Below are 26,399 nucleotides of genomic sequence, written 5' to 3'. Positions count from 1 at the left end.
GCACACGGTCTGATTTCTTGGTTTCACTGATTAAATAATTCATATACTGAAGCACAAACTCTGCCAACCCCCAGCCCCCGAACCTGGCAAGTGAACTATGTCTCTTCATAGACAATCAGGAAAGAACCAACACATCTGAAAGATAATTGCTTTTAATGTTCTAAGTTTTCACTTACGCAACATAATAAAGGCAGTTTTATGTGACTCGATATGACATTTTTACAAAAAATGTCCCCCCAGCATCTGGGCAGTAGTATATAAATATTTACAATGAAAAAATAGGCAAGGAAAAAGGAAATCTTCATTGTTCAAGACAATTTCTTTCCAATGCTTACCAGAATCTTGAAAATAAAATACTTCATTACCTTTCTTAGTCATCCATATTTACATGTTGATTCAGCTGATGGTTCCAGGAATCTAGGCTTAAGGAGGTTTTGTTCTAATCACTCCTGCTCTTTTTCTACACTATTTTCCAAGTTATCTGAGAGTAAATTAAATATAAAAATGTAAACTTTGAAGGAAGAGAAAAAAAGAACACGTGTAAATGCACTGATAGAAAGGTCCTTACAGAGGTTAATATTTTACAACACTAAAAACCAAAATAAAATACTCTATATATTTCTTTAGTAGGGACATTTGGTTTCAATTTAATTTGATTATATTAACAAAAATTGCCTCTAAAGAGGATGCCAAAAAAATAGCAACGATGTTACCATCCTAACTGATGAATATCCATCACCCTAATTCTCTCTAAAAGAAACTGTGGTTTTTTTCAAAAAGTGACAAATATGAATTACATCACGGAGAGCTTAAAAGCCTCAACAAAGTGTGGTATCTTTTAAATATGAAGACTTTAAAAAATAAATTTGAATAGTGCAAGCCAGCCTCTTTAACGTAGTGATATTACAAATATATTCAACTCCAACGTAGGAAAGCACGACTCTGCCGCCGCCCGAAGCCGGGCTGTCGAGGTTGCCAGGATCGAGGGCAGCAGGCGGTCCCCGAGGAGGCGATGCGAGCGTTTCCATGACGACGCCTCCAGCGGTACCTGCCGCCCTGCGGCCGGGGCCTCACGTGTGGGAGCTGCGCCGGCCCCTGGCGCCCAGGGACACGCGGAGCCGCGGCTCCCGGGCGCGGTAATGCTCGTTGAAATCCAGCCTGAAGCTCAGGAAGCGCAGGCTCTCATCGGGGCTGGTCGTCAGCAACACCAGGAACTGCTGCACGATGCCCTGGAGAGACGCAGGGGACACACGCCCATCTCAGGTCCAGGAAGGAACTGCCCACACAACCACCCTGCCTTTAACCCCCTCCGGGGTTATTTCCACCAACACCCACCCTAGCGGTTGTCCCTGGGACCAGAGTTCACCCAGCCAAGGGCAGCCCCATGGGGAAGAGATGCCCATTTCCACAAATGCAAATTCACAACAGTAATTTCATGCAAAAGAACTAACCAACAGATTTTTCCTTTTTGCCCTTAAGTTCTACAAGAATTAGCAAAACAGCAAAGCAACTGGTGGGAAAACATCCTATTTTTTAAATTTTGAATAGATAACTTCAGTGTGACACTTTTCATCTTTCACATGAGTGATGAAAGAGTATTTAATCATAAAGCCCTGACGGGAGGACAAATTGAGAACACCAGGAACAGACACGTGATGTAAACCACGGCCTCGGGGTCCCGGTGCCTTTGGGGGCGTCAGGCTGCGGTTGCCCCCGAGGGCGGGCAGAATGCGGTCTCATCACCTCCTCATCGGGGGGAGGTTTGCAAAGACGACGACAGGGTGTGAGAGACGTTCACTCAACTTTAACAGAACAGAATTCCCAACTGCTTCTGTCCGGGCTGAGTCACTGAGTGAGGACACTCCCCATCCCTGTCAACCCCCCACCCGTCTCACGCCAGCTGACCGTCACCTGCTCAGGGGAAGCGCTCGGAAAAGCTCTGATCGGCAGAGAAAAGATCACCAACACACCCTTGTCCATCCTTCCCAAACTCTCAGGGTGGACACTGCCCCCCACCCTTGCTTCTGGTGGAGCTCCTGGGAGCTGGGACGCGTGCAGACGTGTATATGTGACACGAGTCACTTTACACTGAGCGAGCACACTGCCTGCGTGCGTGTGCGTGCGTCACCGTCTCTCTGGGTGAGGAGGACTTAGGAGAAAGTCCCTAAGGAACTGTGCTGCTCAAAACACTGCCAGGGCTTCTCGCGAGCGTGAAACTGCAACACGCTGACGAAGGACGCCTCCACCAGGACACATAAGGCCACGTCTTCCCGCGGGGCCGGGCCCAGGGCTGCTCACAAGCAGCAAAGCACGGACGGCTGTTAAGACTCTATGGTGTTTCAGCCACCGACACAAAGAAGACAGCAAAGGACTTACGTGTTCAAGAAAAGAAGTCTGAACGGTAATGATTTACAAAGATCAAGGCTATAATGTTAAGTAGCGCTGGGATTACATTAAGATTACTTTTTAAAAACTGCATTAACTCTACCGGGAAAACATGTAAGCACCGCTGTCCTTTTAGAGATCAGCACTTGGACACATTTTAAGTTACTGAGTACTCCTCCACAGCTGGGCAACTATCTTAATCAACAGCACGAACCTAACCACGAGGCACCCATTTCTGAGGATTATGAACCCGCACCACATATGCGACCTGGGTCAAGACGGTGCTTCGTCATCAAAACACCGGCCCAATAAAGATATTTTTGCATTGGACACAAACCAGTCATTACCGCCATTTATGAAACATGTTTTCAACAAAAAGGTAACAGGAGGCCAATGCCAAAGTGAGGTCACTTACAAAAGGGACAAATTTACCCCTTAGTTATGCTGAAGAAAAATTCAAAATTAGAAAGTATGAGGACCTTGGGAAGCAAACTAGATGCCTAGGGAACAGGGTCATGACGTTTCATTTAGAATTTTGAACCAATGAACACATAGCACAAAAACATAATTTTTAAAAGTTTGGGGTTCAGCGCTTGATTTGTCTAATTAGTTACCAGCCACTGAGTGGAAGAACTCTTCATAAAATCTTTTCGTGTCTATTTCCATCACTAAAATCACCTCGAGAAACATGAAATCAGAAACCAAACCCTCAAGAGACAGACAAAGCAGAGCGCGCGGCCTCCGCGGCCCAGCAGCCCGAGGCCCGTCCCGCAGCAGCTCCCCGCACGCTCCCCGCGTGTCCGCACAGGAGGGGGCCGCACAGCCGCGCCCACCAGAGCGGCCACGGGAAGGAAGGGCCACCAGAGGTCGGACAGCAGCGAGGGCAAGACTCCCACCCAGCGGCAAATGCTGGACCGACTGAACGACGGCCCTCCCGTCATCCGGCACCGAGCATCAGTTACGGGAGGAGAGCAGTGCGATGCGGGCAGCACCCCGTCGCTGGACACGCACCTGGTAGAAATGCGTCAGTAGGCGCAGCTGGGAGCACAGCCTCGGTATCGACTCCTGGAACTCCCGGACCCTCTGGTTCTCCTGCTCTTCTTCTGCGGCCGTCACCCCCCACTGGCCCTGAGAGTCAGAGGGAAGCAAACGGGTTAGACTCTGGATGGAAGACGCCGGGGGGTGGGGCTGAGGTGGGTGTCAGTGGCGGGGGCTGACTTCCACCCCTCTGTGCTGCTGGAAACGTCCATGATCGCCTTCTGATGCCAAAATGTTCTCTAGCTTACTTTTTTCAATTAATAACATACCTCGGAAGTATTTTACGTCAATACACGTGAGTACACGTAGAACTCCCTCACTGTTCTTGATAATGTTCATTGGCCACAGTGCTACATTCTGTGACATCCAACAATTCAGACGATTTGTCACAGCTCACCAGTCTTCTGCTATTACAAACAATGCTGTAATAAACAGCCTTGTATCTGTCTGTCATTTTGTACGTATTTCAACGCAGACAGTTTACGTGTCTGTAAACTGAACCCGACGGTTCAAAGCACTGGCACCCTCACATGTTGCATTAACTCCTGACTTGAATGGGAACGCTTCTTACCATTTCCCTTAGCTGTGATGCATGTAAAAGACTGTTTTCGGGCTTCCCTGGTGGCGCAGTGGTTGAGGGTCTGCCTGCCGGTGCAGCGGACATGGGTTCGAGCACTGGTCTGGGAAGATCCCACATGTCGCGGAGCAACTGGGCCCGTGAGCCACAACTACTGAGCCTGCGCGTCTGGAGCCTGTGCTCCGCAGCAAGACAGGCCGCGATGGTGAGAGGCCCACGCACGCGATGGTGAGAGGCCCCCGCTCGCCGCAACTAGAGAAAGCCCGCGCGCAGAAACGAGGACCCAACACAGCAAAAAAATAAATAAATAAATTTAGCTCACTCAACAGTTGTTTGCTAATTTAAAAAAAAAAAAAAAAGACCGTTCTCGATCACTGGTGAAGCTGACTAGCTGCTTTCCAGCCAGCACACGCAGGAATTATCACAGGATCATTTCTATCAATTAACCTGGTAAATTACATGAATAGATCTCTTGAACCCCTGCATTCCTTAAATAAACCCCAGTCTTGGTGAATTATTCTCTCAATATTCTGTTAAATGTTTCCACCGTGTTTTCTGTAAGACTTTCTCCATCACCGTTCACAACCTAGGTCTGGTGTAAAGATTCTCGCATCGGGTGCCAATCACAGAGCTTCGCAAGCAGGCTCTGGGCGCTTCCCCCGCCGTGGCTGGACTGGCACCCGAGCACAGCACTCTCCACGCCGAGAGGTCCGGCCGCTCCCTTCCCGGCGGCAGAGCTGCTGACAAGCAACTTGGCTCCTTGCTGAGCCGCTGCTCTGCCTAGAATTTGCCCCCTGTCCTGGGGTCAACGCTAGCAAGTCCAGAGAAAGCCCTTCGTCTCCATCCCGTGTGCAGGCTGGCCTTGCGGATCCGAGCAAGCCTGCAGGCGGCGTTTCCTCCCTGCCTCGGTGTGTCCGTCCTCCCCCCACGGCCTCGTGGGCGGGTGCCCGGCTTGTTCTGCTCCCCCTGGGCCTGGGACACCCTCTGTCCACGCTCACCCTCATCTCACCGGGGCCCTCCTCCTGCTGCCCAGCCGCCTCCTGGTTTCGCTGCTTCCCCAGCGGCTTCAGCGGGCATGTGGGTGACTCTCCCCCTGTTTATTTCCGTCGTATTTCCGTCGGCACGAGGGTTGTGCATTTTCAGAATCGCGTCCTGGCGTTCCGCAGCCTGAGAGACACGGGTCACCCCTAGTGCCCCCCCGGACCTCCCACCGTGGCGGGTCCTCACCGCAACCCCATCCTCCATCACAAGCTGGCCCTGTCCTCTCTACTGCCTTGTGCCCTCGACGGCAACTTGCTTCCCTTTGGACAACTTCAGTGCCCGGTGCGTCGTCCATCCTTTCCACTCTGTCCTGTCTCTTCTGTCCCAGAACCTCCCGACCAAGCAGGTCTGCCCAGACGAGCCCTCAGCCGTGGGCGAGCAGGTGACGGGTCCAGGGGGCAGCCCCAGACCAGAGGTTACCCAGAGGCCTTTCCTTTGATGAGGTGGGTTTAGCCCCGTTACCTCTGTTGATAAGACAGACACGTCTGGTCTCACTGTCATCATATCAATGAGACGCTTTCTGGTCTACCTGACGGTGGTCATCTTTTACCATATGGTCTGTGTTTCTTCTGATAACCGGAAGACTTCTAAGTTTGTTCCAGTGGTTACCTTTAAAAGGATACCTTCATAAAATGGGCCATCCCTGTGCTCTATTTCTTCAGACAGCGTTAACAACCAACCTGAGCGCAAATGGTGAGTGTCCCCCTTCTTGCTGCCTGATTTTAGACGACGTAATTTTCATGTCTGTATCTTTTAATATATGTATACCTGTTTTACTTACTTCATGAGCTTTAAAAAATATCTTTTGACGCTGGGCTTTAAAAGATGAAGTAATTACTAAAGTTATATTACTTTCTACCTCTTCTTCCCCTACCACCTTTTGTCTTTTCAAACAAATTTTTTAAATATTCTATTTTACTGTAGTACAGTGCATATAAAAAAGCACGAGAATCCTAAGTGGGTAGCGTGATGCATCGTCACAACGCGGTATACACCTCACAGCTGGGCTGACACGCACGTTCACGTCAGCAGCACAGCGGCTGCGTCCAAACACTTTGTCTTGTATTTGCAACCAGGTAACGATTTTACATAGTTAAATTCAACTTTGTTTTATAAATAAAAGCTATCCCTAATGATTAAAAGCAAAAATGAAACCAATTAATCCAACTGGGTACCGAACTGGTGGCAAAACCTTACGGGAAGAGCTATTTCAGGGAGGTCACCTTGCCGTAGCGGACACGTGGCTGGGAAATCGCACGGTTGCTGCACTGTGGGGGGAGGGTCAGGATGCCTGTTCTGAGACCGTGGTGTGTACAGGTGTGTACAGGTGTGTGGGGGGCAGGCGGAGTCAGGGAACAAACTGCTGGGCGAGCTCCTGCTAGAAAACAAGATTTCCAATTGTGAGACAGAAAAAAGAAAGAAAGAGAAGGCCTTTAGCCCTAAACCTGAATTGGACGTATTATCACACACGGTTCTGAGAAGTGGGAAGAAAGCAGAAAACTGAGGGCAGGGACTGCAGGAGGAAGAGGCACCCGGGAGCCCCTGCCCGGCAGCAGCAGCAGGAACGCGGAACGCCGAGGCCCCGACCAGGCGCCCTGGGCGCTCCGAGCCGCCCTGCACAGCCCCTCCGGCCTGCGGGGGCCTCGGGTCTGATGACGCCGCAGATCGTCGGCCTCACGAACGCTAACCCTTCCTTGGGCACACTCGCAGCTCGCAGCTCTTCCCTCTCCCGCGTACCCGAGCGCATTTGAACAAACACGCCGAATAACCTGCCTTATCAGGCGATCTGCTCCGAGGCGCTGGCGAGTAACGGTCTGTCACCACCCCAAGAATAAGCATCTTGAAAAAGTGAAAGACTGTACAGATTATATCCGATACAAGAAATCCCATAAAGACTCAAACTCATTCAATAAATCTTGGTACTTCAAGGTCATGAAGGACATGAACTACTTCAGTAAGGTCACTGAAAACAGCCGACGTGCAGAAATCCGGTTCCCACGGGCATACATGTGTCCACCGGCTCCAGATGAGAGCGGTGCAGTCGGGCACCGCCCCGCGGAGACACCGATGTGGACGCACGTCTCGACGCTTACCGAGGAGTGCTGGCAGAGACCAGCGCGTCCCGTGACCACCGCACGTCTCGACGCTCACCGAGGGGCGCTGGCGGAGACCAGCGCGTCCCGTGACCACCGCACGTCTCGACGCTCACCGAGGGGCGCTGGCGGAGACCAGCGCGTCCCGTGACCACCGCACGTCTCGACGCTCACCGAGGGGCGCTGGCGGAGACCAGCGCGTCCCGTGACCACCGCCTTCGTTTACTTTTAAAGCTGAGGACGATGGTGATGGTGCCCGCTCCCTGTCAAGAGTCCCCAGCCGCTCAGGACCCCGGCCGCACGTGGATACGACCACAGCCGCAGCGACATTTCAGCGGCAGAGTCTCTGCTGCGCTGGTAACTACTGCGGCAACAGTCCACTATCTAAACGGATAAGCCCACCAGCACCGAAACCGTACCTCGGCTTCACGCTGCTGCCTCCTCTCCTCAAACCGCAGGCGTCTCTGTAGCTCTTCCAGGGCGGCTCTGTAGATGGCATCTTGGGTGTTCTGAAGCTCGATGATTTGGTCAAACACGGCCCTCAGCTGGTTTAAAAGTGCCTGCGGAGAGAAGACAAGTTTTTTTCTTTTTATGAACAGAGCCCCCAACACGCTTACTACTAAGTTTTTCAAACAAAATATTGACACTTAGTGAAATTCTCAAGGCGCTCTTTAGCTGTTCATTCATGCATCCGCAGACACTGACTGAACACCCGGTCCTGGCAAACACGCGAATTCTGAATCACCATAGCAACAGCAAGCAGACAGAGCCTAGGCTCTCGGCCGAATCACCTCCCATCCTCACCGACACCTGGCAACCCAAGGTGCTGCCCAACTCCAAAGTGTGGAGCACGGAGCTGCGTCCGCAGTGGGACTGCTCAAGGATTAGAAAGGGATGGGAAAACACTTTTTTTTTTTTTGGTGGCACATACCAAAACCAGACATGGAGAATATGAGAGCGGAAATTCTTTAAAAAGTATAAAAAACAAATTCTGCAAGGTTTTTTAGAAGAAGGTATCATGTTTTACACCAGGAATGAAAGGATGGTTTTAAACCAAGGGCGACAGTGCGTCTCCCTAATTCACGGGGCCCCCCAGGGCACACACCTACCGCAGGTGGTCCATTCTTTCTCCAGTGCGGCACGGGAAGGAGACCACAGCACACAGTCTCGTACGTACACCAAACGATATCCGCGCACCATACACACCCTAACCCAGGGCTGTACGGCGAGCACCACGACACCGGCGCCAGCGGAGGGGAAGGGGCGGGGGGCTGGACGGTAACAAGAGAGCCAGCACCCACGGGGTCTTCCGTGGGCAGCAAGCCCCGCGCTCGGCTCAGAGCTGCCTGCTCCTGGTGGGGCCCCAGCCGCAACACGGAATCAAAACAAAAACTGGAGACGACTTTCTAACAAGGATTTATTTCTTCTAGTTTGTTTCTTTATTGTAGTCAAATAAAAATTTACTATTTTTGGAGCTGGGGCGACTTACTGCTGTTTACTCCAAGCTAAGAGTGCAATATGTGCTTCTGTTATCAGCAATCTGTTCAGACGGGGCGACTACAGAAGTGCCTTCTGTGCTGATACCGGTTTGCAACAATTTATAGTGTGACTCAGGATTTTTCTCAAGAATGCACAAACAGAAATTACAAAAATGTATACACACACCTGTCACAACCTCCAACTTCAAAATTATGTGTATCAAACAGCCTTGTTTTTCTTACTAAGTGATGTAAGAAAAATACATTTAATTTATGTCAATAACAGACTGCCTTAATTTGTTTTATATATTGGGTTTCTTAAAAAACAAAAACCTTCTAGTGGTTACTTTGAACAAACCATCAAATTAAAAGTAAAACCCTCAGCAGACGGACCATTTCAGAAAAGATCATTAGAGCCTTCAGCAAATGACTCCTTCCATGAATTTAGCCAGGACCAACTCACACGTAAACATTTACTATCATGAGAAAATTATGCTACAGGCAAAAATATTTTCTCCCTTGGATTCTGTTCATCTCCGCAGACATCTTTAGCAGGGAGCAGCGTGGCCTCCAGCTGTCTACAATGGCATTTCCACAGGTGCAAACGGGCAGAGACGCCGCTACTGGCAGGTGCATGTGCTCTCTATTCGCCAGCCCGGGGACAACCCTCAGCCCTTCACACGTGTTCTAAAAAGCATTAGATCTAACGATCGTAAATCTCCCCGCCAAACACACACACACAAGATGACTTTTAACTGTTTAAAACCAGTAGCAACTCACATGTGCCAGGCACTGTGGTGACGGCTTACGAGCAGCGCACAATTTAACTCTCACAAACGTAGGGAAGGGAGAGGAGTGTCGCGCTCTTTCAGAACACGGGAACGCTGGGGCCAAAGGCTGAGAAGCGGGACAGAGCCTTAGGCCCACCTGCCCGCAGTGCCCCGCGCCGTGCAAGTGGACGAGGCCACGGTGGCAGCGAACGCCCGCAGCCCATCCGGTCGGGCCCTGGACACTCATCTACCTGGACCGAACACAAGCGTGTCAGCAGGCGGACCCCTCACAGGACCTGCCCGTGGCGTCAGCCTGATACAGACGAGGTGCAGTGAGCGAGGCTGAAAGCCCTGAGGTGTGTGCTTCTTAAGTTCTCCTTACGCTCCAAGTATCTTAAATTACTCCTGTGCCACTGTTTCAATATATTTATAAAACATTCTATATAGAAGCATCTTTAATCTGAAGCATCTATAAAGAAGCACATATGATCAATAATTCTCTAATAATGAAATCTGGCATATCAAAATACCTGTTTTCCCAGCCATGGATGGCTAACCAGATATACTAAAAAAATCAGACAAGTATAGCTGATTCACTTTGTTATATACAGCAGAAACTAACACACCATTGTAAAGCAATTATACTCCAATAAAGATGTTATTAAAAAAATGATAAAAAAACAGCACTAAGATACAATTTCTCACCTATCTATCACACTGGCAAAAATTTAAAAGTATGACAACATGTTCTGTTGGCGAGGCTGTAGGAAAATGCACTCTCATGCGCCTGCTGTTGGGAATGCAAATGCACACAACGCTTCTGGCAGGGATTCTGGCAATATCTAATAAAGCTATCTACTGAAAAAAAAATCAGACAAAACAGAAGCCCTTTCAAGCAGCGTGTTCCCACAGAAGGACCCTTGCAGCGGGTGGAGGTTTAGGGGGAAGCAGCCCTCTGCAATCCTGAAACGTCTTTAAAGTCGCACATTTAACGTCAAAAACGCACTTGAAATTTTGCTTCCTACTTCACATTTGTCTCAAGTGAAAGCAAAGTGTCCCTTATTTTCCCAGATCTCTGAATAAAATCTAAGCTCCGGGAAGACTTGCCACACGGAACGTGCAACTTTCAGCAGGGCCTATGGGAAGCAGTGTCAGCAAACGAGCAGGGGTTTATCCAGACAGACAGCCTGTCCCGACTCTGCCGCCAGAGGCTCCGGAAGGCCTGGCCTGCGCCCACACCCCCTGAACTGAGGGAGGGGCTCTGAATGCTTGTTCTCGCACTGCCGTCCCTCAGGACAACTCCCCCCTGAGCAGCACGCGAGGACATCACTGCCACCCCAGGAGGTGGATGGGTGCCACCGGTCTTCATCCTTTCACGCCCAGTTCAAGGCACGTTCTCACCTGAGCACCACTGCTCCAAGCCCGATGGGAAACACCACGCTAGCAGCAAGCCCGCCCCGACCACCAGGGCTGTGGCGGCACCGGGGGACGAGCCCGAGGGAAGGACCGGCTGACCGTCCGCTCTCGTCTTACCCTGGAGTCGGCGTCCAGCAGACAGCGGGAGATGACGGTGTCCAGGAAGGCCTCATGCGCGGCGATGATGTGGTCCAGGTCCTGGGCCTGCTGCACTTTGTTCCACAGTTCATCCCAAGAGCACTCAAGCACCTGGAAATGACGAGAGCCTGACGGAGAAGCCAGCGCCACGCTGGCGCAGTGCCTTCCACGGAGCACAGCACGAAGGCCTGAGACAAGATGACCTCCGCCTTCCACGGAGCACAGCACGAAGGCCTGAGACAAGATGACCTCCACCAGGATCAAGGGCTGACTCGAACGTACCTCAAATGTAATGTAATACTGCATCTGATGGATGAAATGGACCATCTCGGAAGCCAGAATGTGACAGTGGTGCAGCACCCCAGAGAATTCTGCAAGAGAGCCGGACACCGCCGTCAGACACCAGCACAGCCCGCCCTCCTGGCCACCTGCACGCTGTCTTCCCCAAAACTCCCTCACTTTCACTCTCGACCCCTAAGGCAGGAAACAGCCTTTCCAGAGTCCATCTCTGTGCTATTTAAACACGTATTTAGCCACCTAATCATGCAGTGACAGATTACTTTACGGAATATAAGGATCTAACAAGAAATGGCATAAAATGAAATAACTGTATTTGAAAATTAGAGAAATTCTGTTTTACAATAATGCAATATCTTGAATAAATATAAGCTCAATTTTATGGTTTCTTTACAGTCAGTCAGTCTGCCTACTGTGTGTGAGACTTTTACTATTTCCTAGCTATTTGGCGGCAAAAATGACATTTCCCTAAGTACCAAATGTGACCTTGTCACCTGAGAGAAACATGAACTTGGAGGGGGGTGGGCAGGGCCCAGACTCCACTCCTGTTCTTTGTGAGATTATAAAACCAAGAAAAGGCTGGAAGGTCACCAGGGAGCAGCCATTCTCTGCTTGGACTTTTCATTTTTGTTCAGAGACTCCGCTGACTATTATGGGATACTACTGTCCCTGAAGGCTCCGTTGGGGGAACGACTTTAATATGGGTCAGACTGGACATATTTCTGTTACCACTCCAAGGGCCTTCAATTAGCTACCTGGATAACTCACTTGTCCCTGCATGCAGTTATTTGAGAAATCATTCTTGTCCCTTCCTCAAAGGGTAATGACGGAGTGACGTATAAACAGGTGTGAAAAAAACAATAGTGGTGCTATATACTTGAAAAAATACTGCTTTCTACAAGCTGAGGACTAAGCGACACTTGTGGGGATTCTGCCTTGTCTAACAGGTCCTCCTCGGCCAGGGCAGAAACAGCATGGCCACCTCAGAAGACCGGCACAGGCTCCAAAGCCTGACGTCCCCCATACCATCAGGAATCTGCAATCCATGAATACGGTTAATATTCTTCTGAAAGACAGCTATAAGCTTCCTATTTCATTTGTAAGTCCAGAGTGAAGGATGTACTTTTCCTACTAAAACCACCAGAGGGGCTAAGACTTCTAGTCTAGCACTCAAAGTCTATTTAACTGAAATTACTTTTCAATGTAAAAAGGCGTAAGAACATGCTGTTTCAGCCATATTCATCTGCATTATGGTTTAGGTAAGCTTCTCAGAGAAGTAACCCCAGTGCGCAACTCCATCTGGGGTTTAACCAGAGCTGGAACGGCGGGCTGTCCTCCCCCGACGCCAGGCAGTCCCCCTGGAGAGCCGTCCGTGCACATTCAGACATCCCACAGGCATGCGGGCACGTGCCAGTCCGGTTCTCCACATCTTTCTCGGTGTGATGTGATTTCTTCGTAGAGCAGCAAAGTTCCATGAAATGGTCTGTGATACGAAATAGTCTAGAAACGCCTTGTGGAAGGGTCTGTTTCTTCAGTGTTCTTCACGTCACCACAGACTCCGGGTGGACCTTTCCCGGAAGCCCAGCGTCTCTGAGGCCTCGTCCAGCACAATCTCACCACTGCCGAGGGCACGGCTCTGCCCACACACACAGCAAACAGGGGCGGCCTGCTTCCCAGCCTCGTGCGACGGGTCTGCAGTTTACACTAACCCAGCCTGACATTTTCCCACCAAAGAAAGTTTAAGATCACAGACAGAACGGTATAGGTCTCATCCCGGCTCCCGCGGATGACCTGAGAACACTGACGCCCCAGGTGCCTCGGGGCCTGGGTCAGTGCAGAAGCAAGAGCACACCTGCGGCCACTCGCCAGCCTCCGGCTCCAGGACAATCTTCCACACGTCGGGGAAGAAGCGCGACTCCAGGTTCCACTGCTCTGTGTAATGTGGGTCTCCTCTAAGTATCACCTAAGCTAAAGTCTTTTCCTCCTGCCCAGATCTGCCTTGGGCTGCGGATCCATTTACCCTCAGAAACATCTCACACAGATGTGCCTGGCCTGGCAGCCCGGCCCCCGCTCCTCCCGCAGTGCCCGGAAGCAGAGGCCCAGGCGTCCACCCCGGCCACAGCGCCCACCCCACGGCTCTCAGCCCCGAGGCTGCTGGCAACCCGGGCTGCGTGACCCTTGCACACCGTCACGGTGGACCAGGCTGCTGGCCTCCCTGCTCACCCCTCGGGGCAGACCCTCTCTTGCCCCCGCTGCACTGAAGTCACACCGGCTCACATGGCCTCGAGGCCCGTGGACCTGGCCCAGCCCGCCTTCTGGACACGCTCTTCTGCCAGGCCCCCGGCCCTCCCCCACTCCCCGCTCTTCCCATCTAACGTCCTCACCTCCAGATGCCAGCCCGGGAGCCCCTCCATCCTATGACGCCACCTGGTGGGGGTCTCCCTCCCATACTCCCACAGCACCTGGTCTTTCCCACTTCAAACGACGATCAAAGTGCCCTAAGCGCCTGCGGACACGTCCAGCTGGCCTGCGAGACAAGACGCTCCCTGACCACAGGGATCCTTCTGTCACATCCACCACTGGATACCAAGAACGGGCAGCACCAAGTAGGCCAATCATTATTTACTGAATGAATCATTTCGACCCTCAAAATTTAAGGAGACAGTCTGCATCATCTATGTCTTGACTATTTCATTCACATCCCTTTCAAAAGGTTTCCATGACCAAGGCAAATTTGGCAACAATGTTAAAATATGTTATTTTCTTTATAGTCTTCAAGTACTACCAAATGTATTTTCACTCTAGAAAAACCATCTGTTCTCGAGTCTGAAGTGAGCACGGAGGACAGCATCTTTAATGCACCCTCCTTCTAAGATAAAGCCTCTGAGAGTGAAGGGACCCGAGGGCACTGCCTCCTGAAAAGGGATCTGGTAAAATAACCCACACGGTAAAGTCTGCAGTCCCTCTAACACCACAGTGCTTCCCTTCCCCACGGGGGAGAGCAAGCGCTCTGAGCTGAAGGATTTCGGAACTGCTCACTGCCCAGTTAAGGCTCTAATGACTATGAACCCAGTTCATACAGAGACTGAATTCACAAGGTATACTTTGGTCCTTTAACTCCTAAAAAAATACAACTTACACCTGAAACAGCCCTTGAATCTCTTTACGCAGAACCTTGAAAATACACTTAAAACATACTTAAAATATAAGTACTTGTGTTTTTATAACTGAACCACAAATAACCATATAATTCTAAAAATCCCAAAAGCAAAGCAACATTCACCCTGAGGTCCAATAAATACATAAATACAGTACATCTCCCGCTGGACTAACGTGGCGGCAGATAGCTTTACACAGACACCAAGAATGACCATCTCCCCTCCGGCGGACTTAGGCGTGAGACGTTAGACCCGTCTGTAATCCTCTACTGCCCCTCAAGGCTGCGGGAGGGATTTCAGGGCTTTAAAATACACCAGCAGCTCTCACAGGCTTGACCGTGTGGTCTGGACATCTTTCCCAGAAGCTTCTGCCCAACTGGAGATGCACTGGAAATAGCCTTGAGTGTTGTTAAAAATTACAAAAGTTTCTTTCTAAAAAATACCCTAAAGCAATTTATTCACAATTTCAAAATCACCTCCTTCAACTTTTATCTACAGCTGAGGGGATGATATTTAAAAGCGACTTCACCAAATTACCCATGAGATTCATTTCTCAAGGCTATGGAGTCAAAGGACGTTGGTAAGATCCTGGGTCTTTCCTGTCTCCTGGGTACAAGACCTCTGGTCACCGGTCAGGGCCTCCTGCAGACACCGTCTGGCGTCCTCTGTCTACCAGGCAAGTGTGAGGACACCTGTCCACGTGGGGCTCCCTGAGGGGCGCTGGGCTGAGCGCTGCACAGATTCCATCCTGGCAACCCTTGAAGGCAAGTGCTGCCAACCAGCCCCGACCCAGACGAGGACTCTGAGGCAGAAGACTTAAGAATCAGCTCGAGGCCACAGCCCAGCATCTGGGCAGAGCACTAACCACTCGGCTTAGCAGTCTGGCGAACAAGAAGAGAACACTTCACAGCCGTGTAATCACTGAGGACTACCTACTCACCCACGTGGACAAAAACGAGAGACACAAAAAGGAACTTTCAAAGAGAAAAACATCTACTCGTCTTTGAGCCGCCATTCCACTAAGTCTAGAACGCCAACTGTAAGATGAATCGTTATCACATTAATCACCAAGAAAGGAAAACAAGTCCCGTGCCAGCAGGGAGCCGACCACTTCCCCTACCTCCTCCTCGTTCAGTTTTACTTCCAACAAGGACCAAAAAGGAGACTATTTTCACACCACTCTTTGGGGAGGGGACGCTCCATGCACTCCCTCCCCCCGGGACACAAAGGCTGAGAAGGACGCAGCAAGCTCGTCTACCTGTACTTCTGTATTTGCCTATTTCATCTGGTTAAATGTTATGTGAAATACACATTTAGTTGCCACTAATAGCAGCAGTTTTTAGATTAACTGAATTTAACAAAAGAACTTCCATTTCTTTTTAAAGGAAAAAAATCTTTAAACCATTTCAGATCAACAATCTTTTCTGTCTAGCTAAATGGCAAATATATATAAAAATGGGTTTAATCGGCTTGGCATACCATTATCAAAAACTCTTGCTCTGAGCAAATCATTTTCAGGTGTAACTGTTTACTCCAAACAACTTATTTTGATGAGCATTAAAATTATTTCTGGGATGACAATCATGGGTACTGTGCACATGACCAAACACACACGTGCACACGTGAAGGATTCCATGGGCTGCTTTCAGAAGCATTGTCTGGAATTTTCCTGTAATTCTGCCTCAGATTTATGGTTGGTGGGACATTTCTAAATCTGCCGTGTTAAAAAGACTAACTACCTGGTTGATCTCTGTTCATCAGGTTGCCTGGCCATTAATAACTAAAGACTTCCTTATTATATAGTTAAAGGTAAGAACACTGCACTCCAACAGAAACATGGGCAAAAAAACAATTTCCTGAAAAAACAAACACAAATGACAAAAAAAAGAAAAAAAGAAAGAAAGAAAAGTGTTTACATTCAAAGCTAATTTAAAAAGCATTAAAAGGAATTAAAATGAACTTCCAGGGAATTCCCTGGCGGTCCAGTGGTTAGGACTCCGCGCTTCCACTGCAGGGGGCACAGGTTCGATCCCAGGTCAGAGAACTAAGATCTCGCATGCCATGGGGTGTGGCCAAAAAAAATAAAAAATAAATTTTAAAAAAATTCGTAGAAAGCAAACAAATAAATAAAATGAACTGCCATTTTCACCTATCAAATTGACAGTTTGTTTGAACATAATATCCAATGTTAGTCAAAAAAAAAAAAGAAGAAGAAAGAAAACAGCAGTACAGACAACTATCAGCCAGTGACAGCTGTGCTTACGGGGATGTAAGTTAAACTGGTACAAACTTTCCTGAAAAGTAATCTGACAACATGTACCAACAGAGTTAAAATAGAAATACTAAGAAATATAAGTATTAGTAAATGTAAAGTAAAACTAAGATTCGTATCTGTTAACCCAGCAATTCCATTTCCAATTCACCTATTCTAAAGAAATATTCAGAGGCATATAAATATATATTTACACAAAGCTTATGGCATTATTTATATTAGTGGAAAAATAGTAAAAAAAAAAAAAAAAAAAAAAAACCCAAAAAACTATATGTCCAACCAAAGAGAAAAGATAAAATGATATGTCCACAGGAGGCAATATTATGCTATTAAAAATATTTTAGAAGAAGTTTTAATGACAAGGGAAAAGGCTCAGTGAAAGAAGCTGAAACTGAACATGATAATAATAGGATCAAGTTATGTTAAAACTACACAGAAAACTGATCAAATAAATGCATTAGTTATCTTCAAGTAGAAAACAAAACTCATTTCTAACTATTCAAAATAAGAGAAAAGCCAATTCGCATAGACATTGCTGATATTCAAATCAGAAAAACATTATCAGAACCAGCTAATACTTAGAACTGTTACAGAGCTCAGATTTCCCACAGCTAAAAATAATACAGTTGTTCATTTCGAAAGGAGAAGAGTGATGCGATGACAAATATCTGCACTGTGCTGAAATGATCTCCACCAGACACTGAGGAAGATGAGACCCCTCTGCTCGCAGGGAGGGGGAGAGGGCAGGCCCAGTGGACACATGGCAGGCGCACCGACCGTGTGACTTCCGGGGAGGGCGGGCCCGGTGAACACCTGGCAGGTGCACCGACCATGTGACTTCCGGGAAGGGCGGGCCCGGTGAACACCTGGCAGGCGCACCGACCGTGTGACTTCCGGGGAGGGCGGGCCTGGTGAACACCTGGCAGGTGCACTGACCGTGTGACTTCCGGGGAGGGCGGCAGAGGCAGAGCCAGGAGCCAGCGCCTCCGCCCTCATCGACTAGGAAATGGACGCTGAAGGCATATTTACCGTCCACAACCACGAGAGGCTTTCAGAGAAAACGCCCCCTCTTGCCTCCTTCTCAGCTACTTCAGAGGGACCCTAGCATTAATCTCCTCGAAGTGAGTCCGGAGGAAGCTTGGCCAGGAGCCTAAGAGCATCACGACCACTTGCCGGGTCCCGCCGGGAATATTCCAGAAAGCCTGGACGCCAGTAAGCCTGTGATTCCACGTGTCCCACATGGACGGGTACCCACCAGCCCCCAGCTTCTGGGGTGTCACAGTTCTGGAACTCTGGGAGCTGCCCAGGGAGGAGCCTCGACCTAGTAAACAAGCAGAGCTCATGCAGGCTGTTCTGCAAACAACTGCTCCTTTTTTAGTAACTGCTTTCACCAAAGGATTAACAGTGTGACCGTTTGGTTCTTCTCTGGAGACATAATTTGTTGAAATACTTTCTCAAACGTTTTGACCAAATCACTTTCAATATAAAGATTTCAAAATTATTCATAACTGAAGACACTCAATATTTAGAACATTAAAATGAACTTGACTATATGACATGAGAGTTTTATTATAGCTTTTAATTGTAAAATATTGTAAAATCTTCCCATGTCCTGGTTTATGAACCAAAACAATATTAAAGCAATTCCCAAATAGACTTTAATTAAAACACTTAGTGAATTTTAAATGAGCCAGTGATTTACTAAACGGCTTTCTTTCCTTAAAAATTATTTTTTTAAAAAAAATTAAAGTACATATATGAACACTACATGATTCTAAAAGAAACTTCAATGTCTAAAAAAACCTAACTTGACTCAATTTCTTTTCCTGATTTGCACTGAAGTCAAGACAAGCATATTACAAATGAGCCTCTTCACAAAAGACAAATCCAAAAGCACAAGAAACCACTTTTCAATTACTTTAAGAACACTTTTGTTTTTGCGAAGCTGAAACCAAGGGCCAGGCGGGGACATGCCCTCTGCCGGGGTTTACCTGGCATATTTCTCAGGAGCTTGGCGTTGCACATGTGCCCCTTCCGGATGTCAGTGAGGATGTACTCCATCCGCTTGGCCCTCCAGAGGAAGTTAAACACTCTCAGGTAGTGGCTCATACACTCTCGAGTGAACACCTGGGAAGAGCAGAACACAGGCTGACAGGAACCTGTAAGGTGAGGGTCCTCCCGGGGTAGGGCTCAGTCTTTTTTTTCCTTAAACAGAAAGCCAGAGGACACACAACCAGCTCTAACACGTTCTAAGTAGTAGGTAAGCAACCAGCACAGCCCACTTCAGGAAAGCGCCATCACACAGCAACCACACTGATCGTTTACGCGTCAGAGCACGTTCAACGGACCTGACGCACAAAAGTTCAGTGTGACCGAAATTCCGTACAACTATGAACTGTCTAGAGCGGGGACATTCACATCCCACTGCATTCACACAGGGAAACAGCACCCACAGGACGTGGTCCCTCAGTCCATCACTTACTGCAGAATAAAGTTCGGAGGAACATTCAACAAATAAGCTCCTGACACCTCATGTAACACCCTGGAGATCAAGGGTAGAAATAAATGGATTTTATCCTGCCCATTGTCAAAATGACATTTGTCTTTCCAAATCCTTCTTCACAGAATTTGTAAGAATCTAAAACAATGTTGTGTTATAGAAGATATAACTGTAACTAAGATATGTACCCATTCTAATTAAATTCTATACAAAAAATGACAATTTCAGTGAGAATAGAAAGGAAATAGAGATTAATATAGTAAATTAAACAGGGAAAAATCAGGAAATCCATTTGCTTCTAAAATCTGATTCTAAAACCATAAATTTTTAAATAAAATAGCCCTCTTTTTATCTTTCTAGTAACTTCTGTATCCAACTGCACAGAATTTAATGTGATAGTTAAAAATCATTTCCACTTCTAACATTAGTCTGATTATCTGCAGCTGTTCAATAAAACGGCTACAAGAACAGCCACTCCACTGAGAACATGCCAACCCAGGACGTATGCCGACCCTGGGACTGGAGCACAAAGACCGGATGGGCAAGAGGCCACGCCCCCTGTGAGTCCTGAGCAGACTCCACCAACCAACTACAAGACCTCCTCTCCTTCCAATCCAGCCTCTCCCGTCGGACCATCAACCCACTGGAGTTGGCAAGGAAATGGACGCCTATGAGCCACAGGTAGGGATCTATCTTAGATTTCTTTTTAAATACATCTATGATATAAACTTCTTTTCTTGACTCTACTAGAGCTTTTAAAAATCTAAAATCTTGAAAATATAACATAGCGTGATCAATTGTTTATGCACAAGGTATGCAATGCATAACTTCGATACTCTCAGTAAGATGTGCAATATCATACAATAATTAAGTAACCGTGTATATAGACCATGTTCAGTGTATCTACTACTCCAGGCACCTACATTTTGTGAAATAATCGATGCAGCTGCCTTCACTATGGTATCATTTATACTATGAAAAAAATAATATGTAAAATATGCAATATTAACAAGGTAGATAATAGGAAAGTTTCTAACATAAATAATTTGTTAAAATATCCTTTTTTACATTATAATTACTTAAAACTATTTATGACATACATCAAAGGAGAAAAAACTAATTTGAATATGACCAAAAATTAAGTTTGAGCACAGTTATATATTGAAAGCGTAGTAGCTTTGATCTGGTAAAATTTAAACATGGGGAGTTTATGTGTAAAAAGCCTGCCCCAGTAGCTACCGCCTCACAGGAGACAGACAGAGCCACCTGCCAGAGCAAAGCCGTCAGCCCAAAGGGAATGCAGGACAGCCTGGCTTCGGTGCAAGTTCTCCAGCAGGAGACGGGCCCATATCACACCTGGAGAGGAAGGACAGCCACAAACTCCAACTCTGCAAAGACTGCTAGGGAGACATTGTAAAGCCAAATTACACTACTTCTTAACAAAATATTTTCCCAAGAATTAGAAGAAATGCATGTCCTTCTTCAATATTTCAGATATGAAAGTGACTGAGATAAGTTCAAAGAGATACCTTGGTCAAGGAGAATTCACTCAAGTCTGAATAAAGAAAAACTGAGCACTAAAGAGGGCATTTTAATTGCAGACACACAAGAAGAGAGCTGTGCTGGTCAATCCTTTATGATCTGGGAACCATTCAAGGAAATAGTACTTTTCTTTAAACACAGTGAAAGCACTATGAACAATAGGACAGCTATTTTCTCATCAGTTTAAATGAATACTAAATATCAAATTTTATCCAAGTAGTAAAAATACAACTCCACTAAAATACTTTATAGTTCCCTTCAAATTATCCTAAATTAGTCACTACAGTCTAAGAATAATGGAACAAAATGAATAACCCATTTATTAAGTACTTGCTGAAACCTATGATAAGAACAAATGATATTAAGAATTCTTAAAATAATCCAGCACTTCAGCACTCATTAGTGACTGTTGCGCGCACACACACGCGCGCACACACACGACTCTGGCTCAAGCATTCATTCAATGGATGCATCCGGGATACAAGCGAGCACTTCACGCGGCGCTCTAGAGAGAAAGCGGCTCTGAAGCAACAGGACGTGCAGCCACCCAAACAGCTATGACGGCGCCCAGCGGGATCTTACGGTTGCGATGGGCCCGTCGACGTGGTAATCCAGGCTGAAGACGTCCCAGCCGGTGTCACCTGGAGAGACCTGAGTGCAAAAACAAACACACAACTGCAGGGCTTCCCACCACTGTGAGGCTGTCGAGTCCTCAAAGAAAAGGCATTAAAATGAAGCCCAATTTTTAAAAACCACTCAGCAGTTTTGAGCGTGAGCTGCATGACAGCAGAGGAGGGCATCTTTTGTCCACTCCTGTACCCTCAGCATCTAGACAGTGACAGGCACATACGCGGTGCCCTGCAAATGTTCTGGAATGAAGAGCATATTTTCAATGAATATTGTAAAATCAGTTTTAACATTCATCCGCATTTTCTCAAATGACAAAAACCCACTGCCTTTTGGGTTCCTAACCCTTAAAAGTAAACATTTGTTAAAAACCCACAGGTTCTGCTAATGGTCCTCCATCATAAGTAAGCAAACAGTGTATTATGTTTATGAAATACTCATTCCCCTAAAAAAAGTCATCTTCTACCAACTAAAACTAAACACCTCTATTTGTGATCAATGCTACTGCGATCTGTCACCTCTGGGCCCGGTATCGTCACCAGCAGCAGCAGTGGTGGTGACTAAGCGTCCACGTGGCCAGGCCCCAGGACAGAGCTGCATGTGCCCTGCCCGCAGCCCTGGGGGCCCTCTGTCAGGAGAACACACTGAGGTGCGGGGACCGTCTGAGGCCACACCACGTCAGGCCACTGGGCAGGGATTCCGACGCACGGTGGCCAGCTCCCCCCCACCAGAACGGAGCAGCGAGGAGAGGAGAGGAGAGGAGAGGAGAGGGCAGAGCGGAGCAGCGGGGCCTCAGGCCACACGGAGGGCGTCAGCGAGGAGCCCCGGGTGGGACCAGAGCTGCGGTACCTCCAGCAGCCTCACATCCAGTCTTCTGAGGGCCTCAGGGCTGTCAAACTGGGCGTTGGTGGCTCTGACAGCTGTTTCAAGAATCCCAGTCAAGTTGTGTTGGTACAAAGTTGTAGCCGGACGGGCAAGTTCTGGTCTTAACAGATTTTTGTAAAAGTAAAAGAGAATGTTACTTGAATTCTTAATGCACTTCCTAAAAACTTAAAATTATAAAGAGTTCAAATTACAAAACCTAAAAGGACAAATGGAACCAATACAACACGGTAACAAAATGACTACAAAATTTGAATGCTACAGAATTAACTATAAATAAGATTTCATCAAGTATTTTGGGGAGCAAAACACTTCTTTAAAATTAATTTTGATTCAGCTTAAAATTGAAAATCCTTAAGTGAGCCACGCATGTTAACAAATACAGTTTTCAAACTTAAGCCTGGTCTACAGTAGCATGAACTACTGTAACTTCCTGTACAAATCCAATGGGCAGAAAGGACTAGATTAAATCAAAACAATTGGCTGTGTGGACACCATGATTCTAAAGGCTAAAAACTACTGCATTACCAGCAAACATTTAAGGGTTACTGACATCTGCGTTCCTAAATATGAAACTGACATCTGCGTTGCTAAATATGAAGCTAACATTTCTGAGATCCACCCCAGGTATGCGCAGGGTGAAGAAGGACCAACAACGTCAGTGTCACTCAAATAAATCTGAGGCAAGCTAGAGACTGATGACATTCCCCTTTTAAAACTGGAAACTTAAAACAGGCCTTTGAGAAGAAATAAATTTTTCATTTACTATCAAGGATGAGACACTTTGATTATTAAAACCCAGCATAAGGCAAACACGGGTAAGTCAGCTAAATGATGCGATCTGCAACGCGGCCATGGCCTCTAAACGTTCACAAAACGCCTGCTCTCCTCCACCCCAAACCTGCACACTTGCCCCCCATCCCCTGGGCCACTGAAAGAACATCTCCCCCTAAAAACTCATCTCCACCCACTCCCCACAGGTGCTGCCCTGGGACCAGTACCTAAGTCACCAGCGACCCCCTTCCTTACAGAGAGCAGAAAGGCTCCTTCAGGAAGTATAACCACCAAGAATTCATGTTCAGCAGATCATCAACTCCTTCATGAGCTAATTCCTCAAACAAGGTTACCCCTGAGCCTGCTATGTGTGCCCCCAAAACTCTGTCATCTTTCATACTGAAGACGGCCTTCTGGTTGGAGGTGGAACTACGGCGCTTCCGCGGCTGAAGCGGCTTCTCAAGTGCAGTCCCCACACCAACAGCTTCCCCTCGGCCGGGAGCCTCTTAGGGACGCACCGTCCTGGCTCCGGCCCAGAGCCACGGAGCCGGGCTCTGCGGGCAGGCCCAGCCGTCCAGTCCAACAATCCCTGGAGGAGATTCCGACACACATGGAGTCTGGGGACCAAAGGCCTGAGACACTGCTGGACTGACACAGGCACGACTGAAGTGTCCCAAAGGCAGCGCCAAGAAGCCACACGTCCAGTCCTAGGCGCCCGAGTCCATGCTGTGCCCACCCTCGGCTGCCCGGGGCCCGGCTGTCTCCTAGAGAGCTGGCCCTCCTGTCTCTATGGCAGGAAGGAGGGACACACACTTCCTTCTAGAAGGGACGGTGCCAGGAGGAACGTCATGGAACTGAATGGAAGGAGTAGTTCTATGAAGAACTACTAATGGAAGGGACAAACTAATGGAAGTTTGTCCTATGAAGTTGTTTTGTTTTTTTAGCAAGAATTAATGTAAACTAAAAACATGGAAGAAAAAGTTCCATTTTAAAACATACATTTTATTTCGCAGACTACTCTCAAACTGAAGCTAGGCTAACCGACCACACCACGCGCCCCTCATTCCCCTGCTGGTCGGTGCCAGTGCTCAAGAGGCGGACGAGCCCCGCGAGTGAAGCACAGGACAAGGACTAAAGAGACATTGGCTTGGTGATGCGACAATTTTCTCTCCTCGGATTTCATCTTCCCAACGTTCTATGAGAATTCAACACATTTCCTCTAATGTCGCTTATTCTTTTAAAGAGAAACTGTAAAGCTCTTTATCAAGCTGAACTCTACTGCACGTTTACGAGAAAACCTAAGGAGCTGAACTCTACTGCACGTTTACGAGAAAACCTAAGGAGCCTTCTTACTTGAGCAAATCCATTAAGTGCCTGATAAAGTCTCCTTGACCGAGCAGCAAGTACCGCCGCATGGCCTGCATGTGGTCCAGCAGGCTGTACTTCTTATTCAGAACATCCAGTAGGTACTTGCTGGTCTCAAAATAAGCCGCGTCAATTTTCCCCTGAAATGCATTTTCCAAATCTGTGAAAAAATCTGCAGCTGTAAAGAACAAAGGGGAAAAGTACGCATACGTACATAATCTGCATTTTACGAAGGAGGAATGAGAGACTCACACACACACAAGTCACTCCACACCTGCTCACAGCTTCGCTGACAGGCCGAGGGCGCAGTCAGGAGGGCAGACCAGGAGGGCTTGTTTGTTCTTCAGAATAACGGTCCCGTTAAGAAAAACCTATTTTAGCACTGCTGCTATTCTAATTATACATTACTGCGGAGAAACTAAGGTGTCCACAGTGAGGAAAACGTAGTTTTCTGTAGAAGGGGAGGTCTGATGGTGCAGTAATGTGAGGGCGCCAGGCGCTGAGCTGACCACGGTCATATCTGGGGGAGGGGGCAGGGGGAGGGGCAACACAAATTTCTGTTGATCTGTGTCATTTTTAAAATGTCAAGATCCTCCCCCAGAAGTGTTCTTGCTGTACCATTGTTCGATTCATGAAGGGTTTTCACGCCAAAGAAAAGGTTTAATGCCAACCAACGGCAGCCAAAGCGCCCGTCAGACAACACCCGACCCAGAACTTGCTGGCCGGTCTCTGTTCCTTATGCTCCCACAGGAAAACATCTACCCTTAACTCTCTAGGCTCCCTTTTAAATTTCCAAAGTTTTTCCCATATGAGAAATATAAACGTGACTTTTCCCACTGCTGTTTGTGTCATCACTAGCAGCCCTTCTGAGGCCGCGTCTCTCCTCCTCCCGGCGGCGCTGGCAGCCACAACCCCCTCGCTCCGCAGAGGGTAGCAGCGGGGAGAGCAAGGGTGGCTGACTGAGGCAGAGCAGCAGCGCTCTGTGGCCCTCTCCTGCCTGCCCGCCGCGCGCTGGGCGCTCACGGGTGCTGGCCTCCGCTGCGAGTCTCCACGGCAGGCCGGGCACAGCACTCGTCCTCCCTGAGTGCTATCTTCTCCGGCCAATAGGGGAACGTCGAAAGGCATCAACACAACTCTTCACCGGGCTCTTCCTCCTCCTTCTACCTCCTCAACACAGGTGTTTCCAAACATTCTGTACTGGGACCTCCATATTCTAAGAACTAACCTGGCATCTCTGAATCCCTAAAAAGTTTACGCAGAACAGTGCATGTCAAACACACCTGAGACAGGGAGCCAGAGGGGTGAGAGGGAGATGTGTCTGGCCCGCGGCTGCAGCCGTCGCCTTGCCCTGGAGCCCTGGCCTTAACCGCATGGCGAGACAGGTGCGACCACATCTCCTGTCAGCCCTGACCTTGATCTGGATTTTCAGTACAACTCCAGCACATTCTGGAATCTCCCCTAGTGAGCCCTCTCAGATGCTGAAAATCAAGCTGGGCCAAAAGGAACACAAGAAGCTGCTCAGCATCACGACTCATCAGGGAAATGCAAACCAAAACCACAGTGAGATAGCACCTCGTGCCTCTCAGAATGGCCACCGTCGAAAAGTCAAGAAATTACAAGTGCTGATGAGGATGTGGAGAAAAGGAAACCCTAGTACAGCGTCGGTGGGAATGTAAATTGATGCAGCCACTGTGGAGAACAGTATGGCGGTTCCTCAAAAAATTAAGAATAGAACTACCATACGACCCAGCAATTCACATCCAAAAGGAAATGAAGTCAGGATCTCGAAGGAATCTCTGCACTCCGTGTTCACTGCAGCATTACTGACAAAAGCCAAGACGTGGAAACAACCAAAGTGTCCACGGACACATGAATGGATAAAGAAGATACAGTGTACATATCCAATGGAACATAATTCAGCCTTAAAAAAGCAGGTACTTCTGCCATTGGTGATAACATGGATGGACCTGGATGACATCATGCTGAGTGAAGTAAGCCAGACAGAGAAAAGAAATGCTGTATGATCTCACTTACACGTGGAATCTA

The 26,399-nt window shown here is 48.0% G+C and overlaps 1 protein-coding gene across 2 annotated transcripts in view; it reads right to left on the bottom strand.

The window, feature by feature from the left end:
• Positions 1-136: 136 nt before the first annotated feature.
• Positions 137-26,399, bottom strand: part of TUBGCP3 (tubulin gamma complex component 3) — a 60,824-nt gene continuing 34,561 nt past the window's right edge. The window contains exons 14-22 of one of the 2 annotated variants that reach the window (XM_057532895.1): positions 24,342-24,531; positions 22,182-22,317; positions 21,288-21,356; positions 18,655-18,790; positions 11,219-11,307; positions 10,916-11,047; positions 7,554-7,694; positions 3,397-3,513; positions 137-1,229 (exon numbers count right to left, since the gene is read on the bottom strand). In XM_057532895.1, coding sequence (XP_057388878.1) covers positions 1,071-1,229; positions 3,397-3,513; positions 7,554-7,694; positions 10,916-11,047; positions 11,219-11,307; positions 18,655-18,790; positions 21,288-21,356; positions 22,182-22,317; positions 24,342-24,531 — 1,169 coding nt within the window. In that variant the 3' untranslated portion in view covers positions 137-1,070. The remainder of the gene's footprint in view (positions 1,230-3,396; positions 3,514-7,553; positions 7,695-10,915; positions 11,048-11,218; positions 11,308-18,654; positions 18,791-21,287; positions 21,357-22,181; positions 22,318-24,341; positions 24,532-26,399) is intronic. The other variant, XM_057532896.1, reaches the window with a different exon arrangement.

This window comes from Balaenoptera acutorostrata, chromosome 18 (genome assembly GCF_949987535.1).
Source record: "Balaenoptera acutorostrata chromosome 18, mBalAcu1.1, whole genome shotgun sequence".
Taxonomy (NCBI): domain Eukaryota; kingdom Metazoa; phylum Chordata; class Mammalia; order Artiodactyla; family Balaenopteridae; genus Balaenoptera; species Balaenoptera acutorostrata.
Note: the sequence above shows the minus strand (reverse complement) of the source record. Positions and strands in the feature narration are given on the sequence as shown.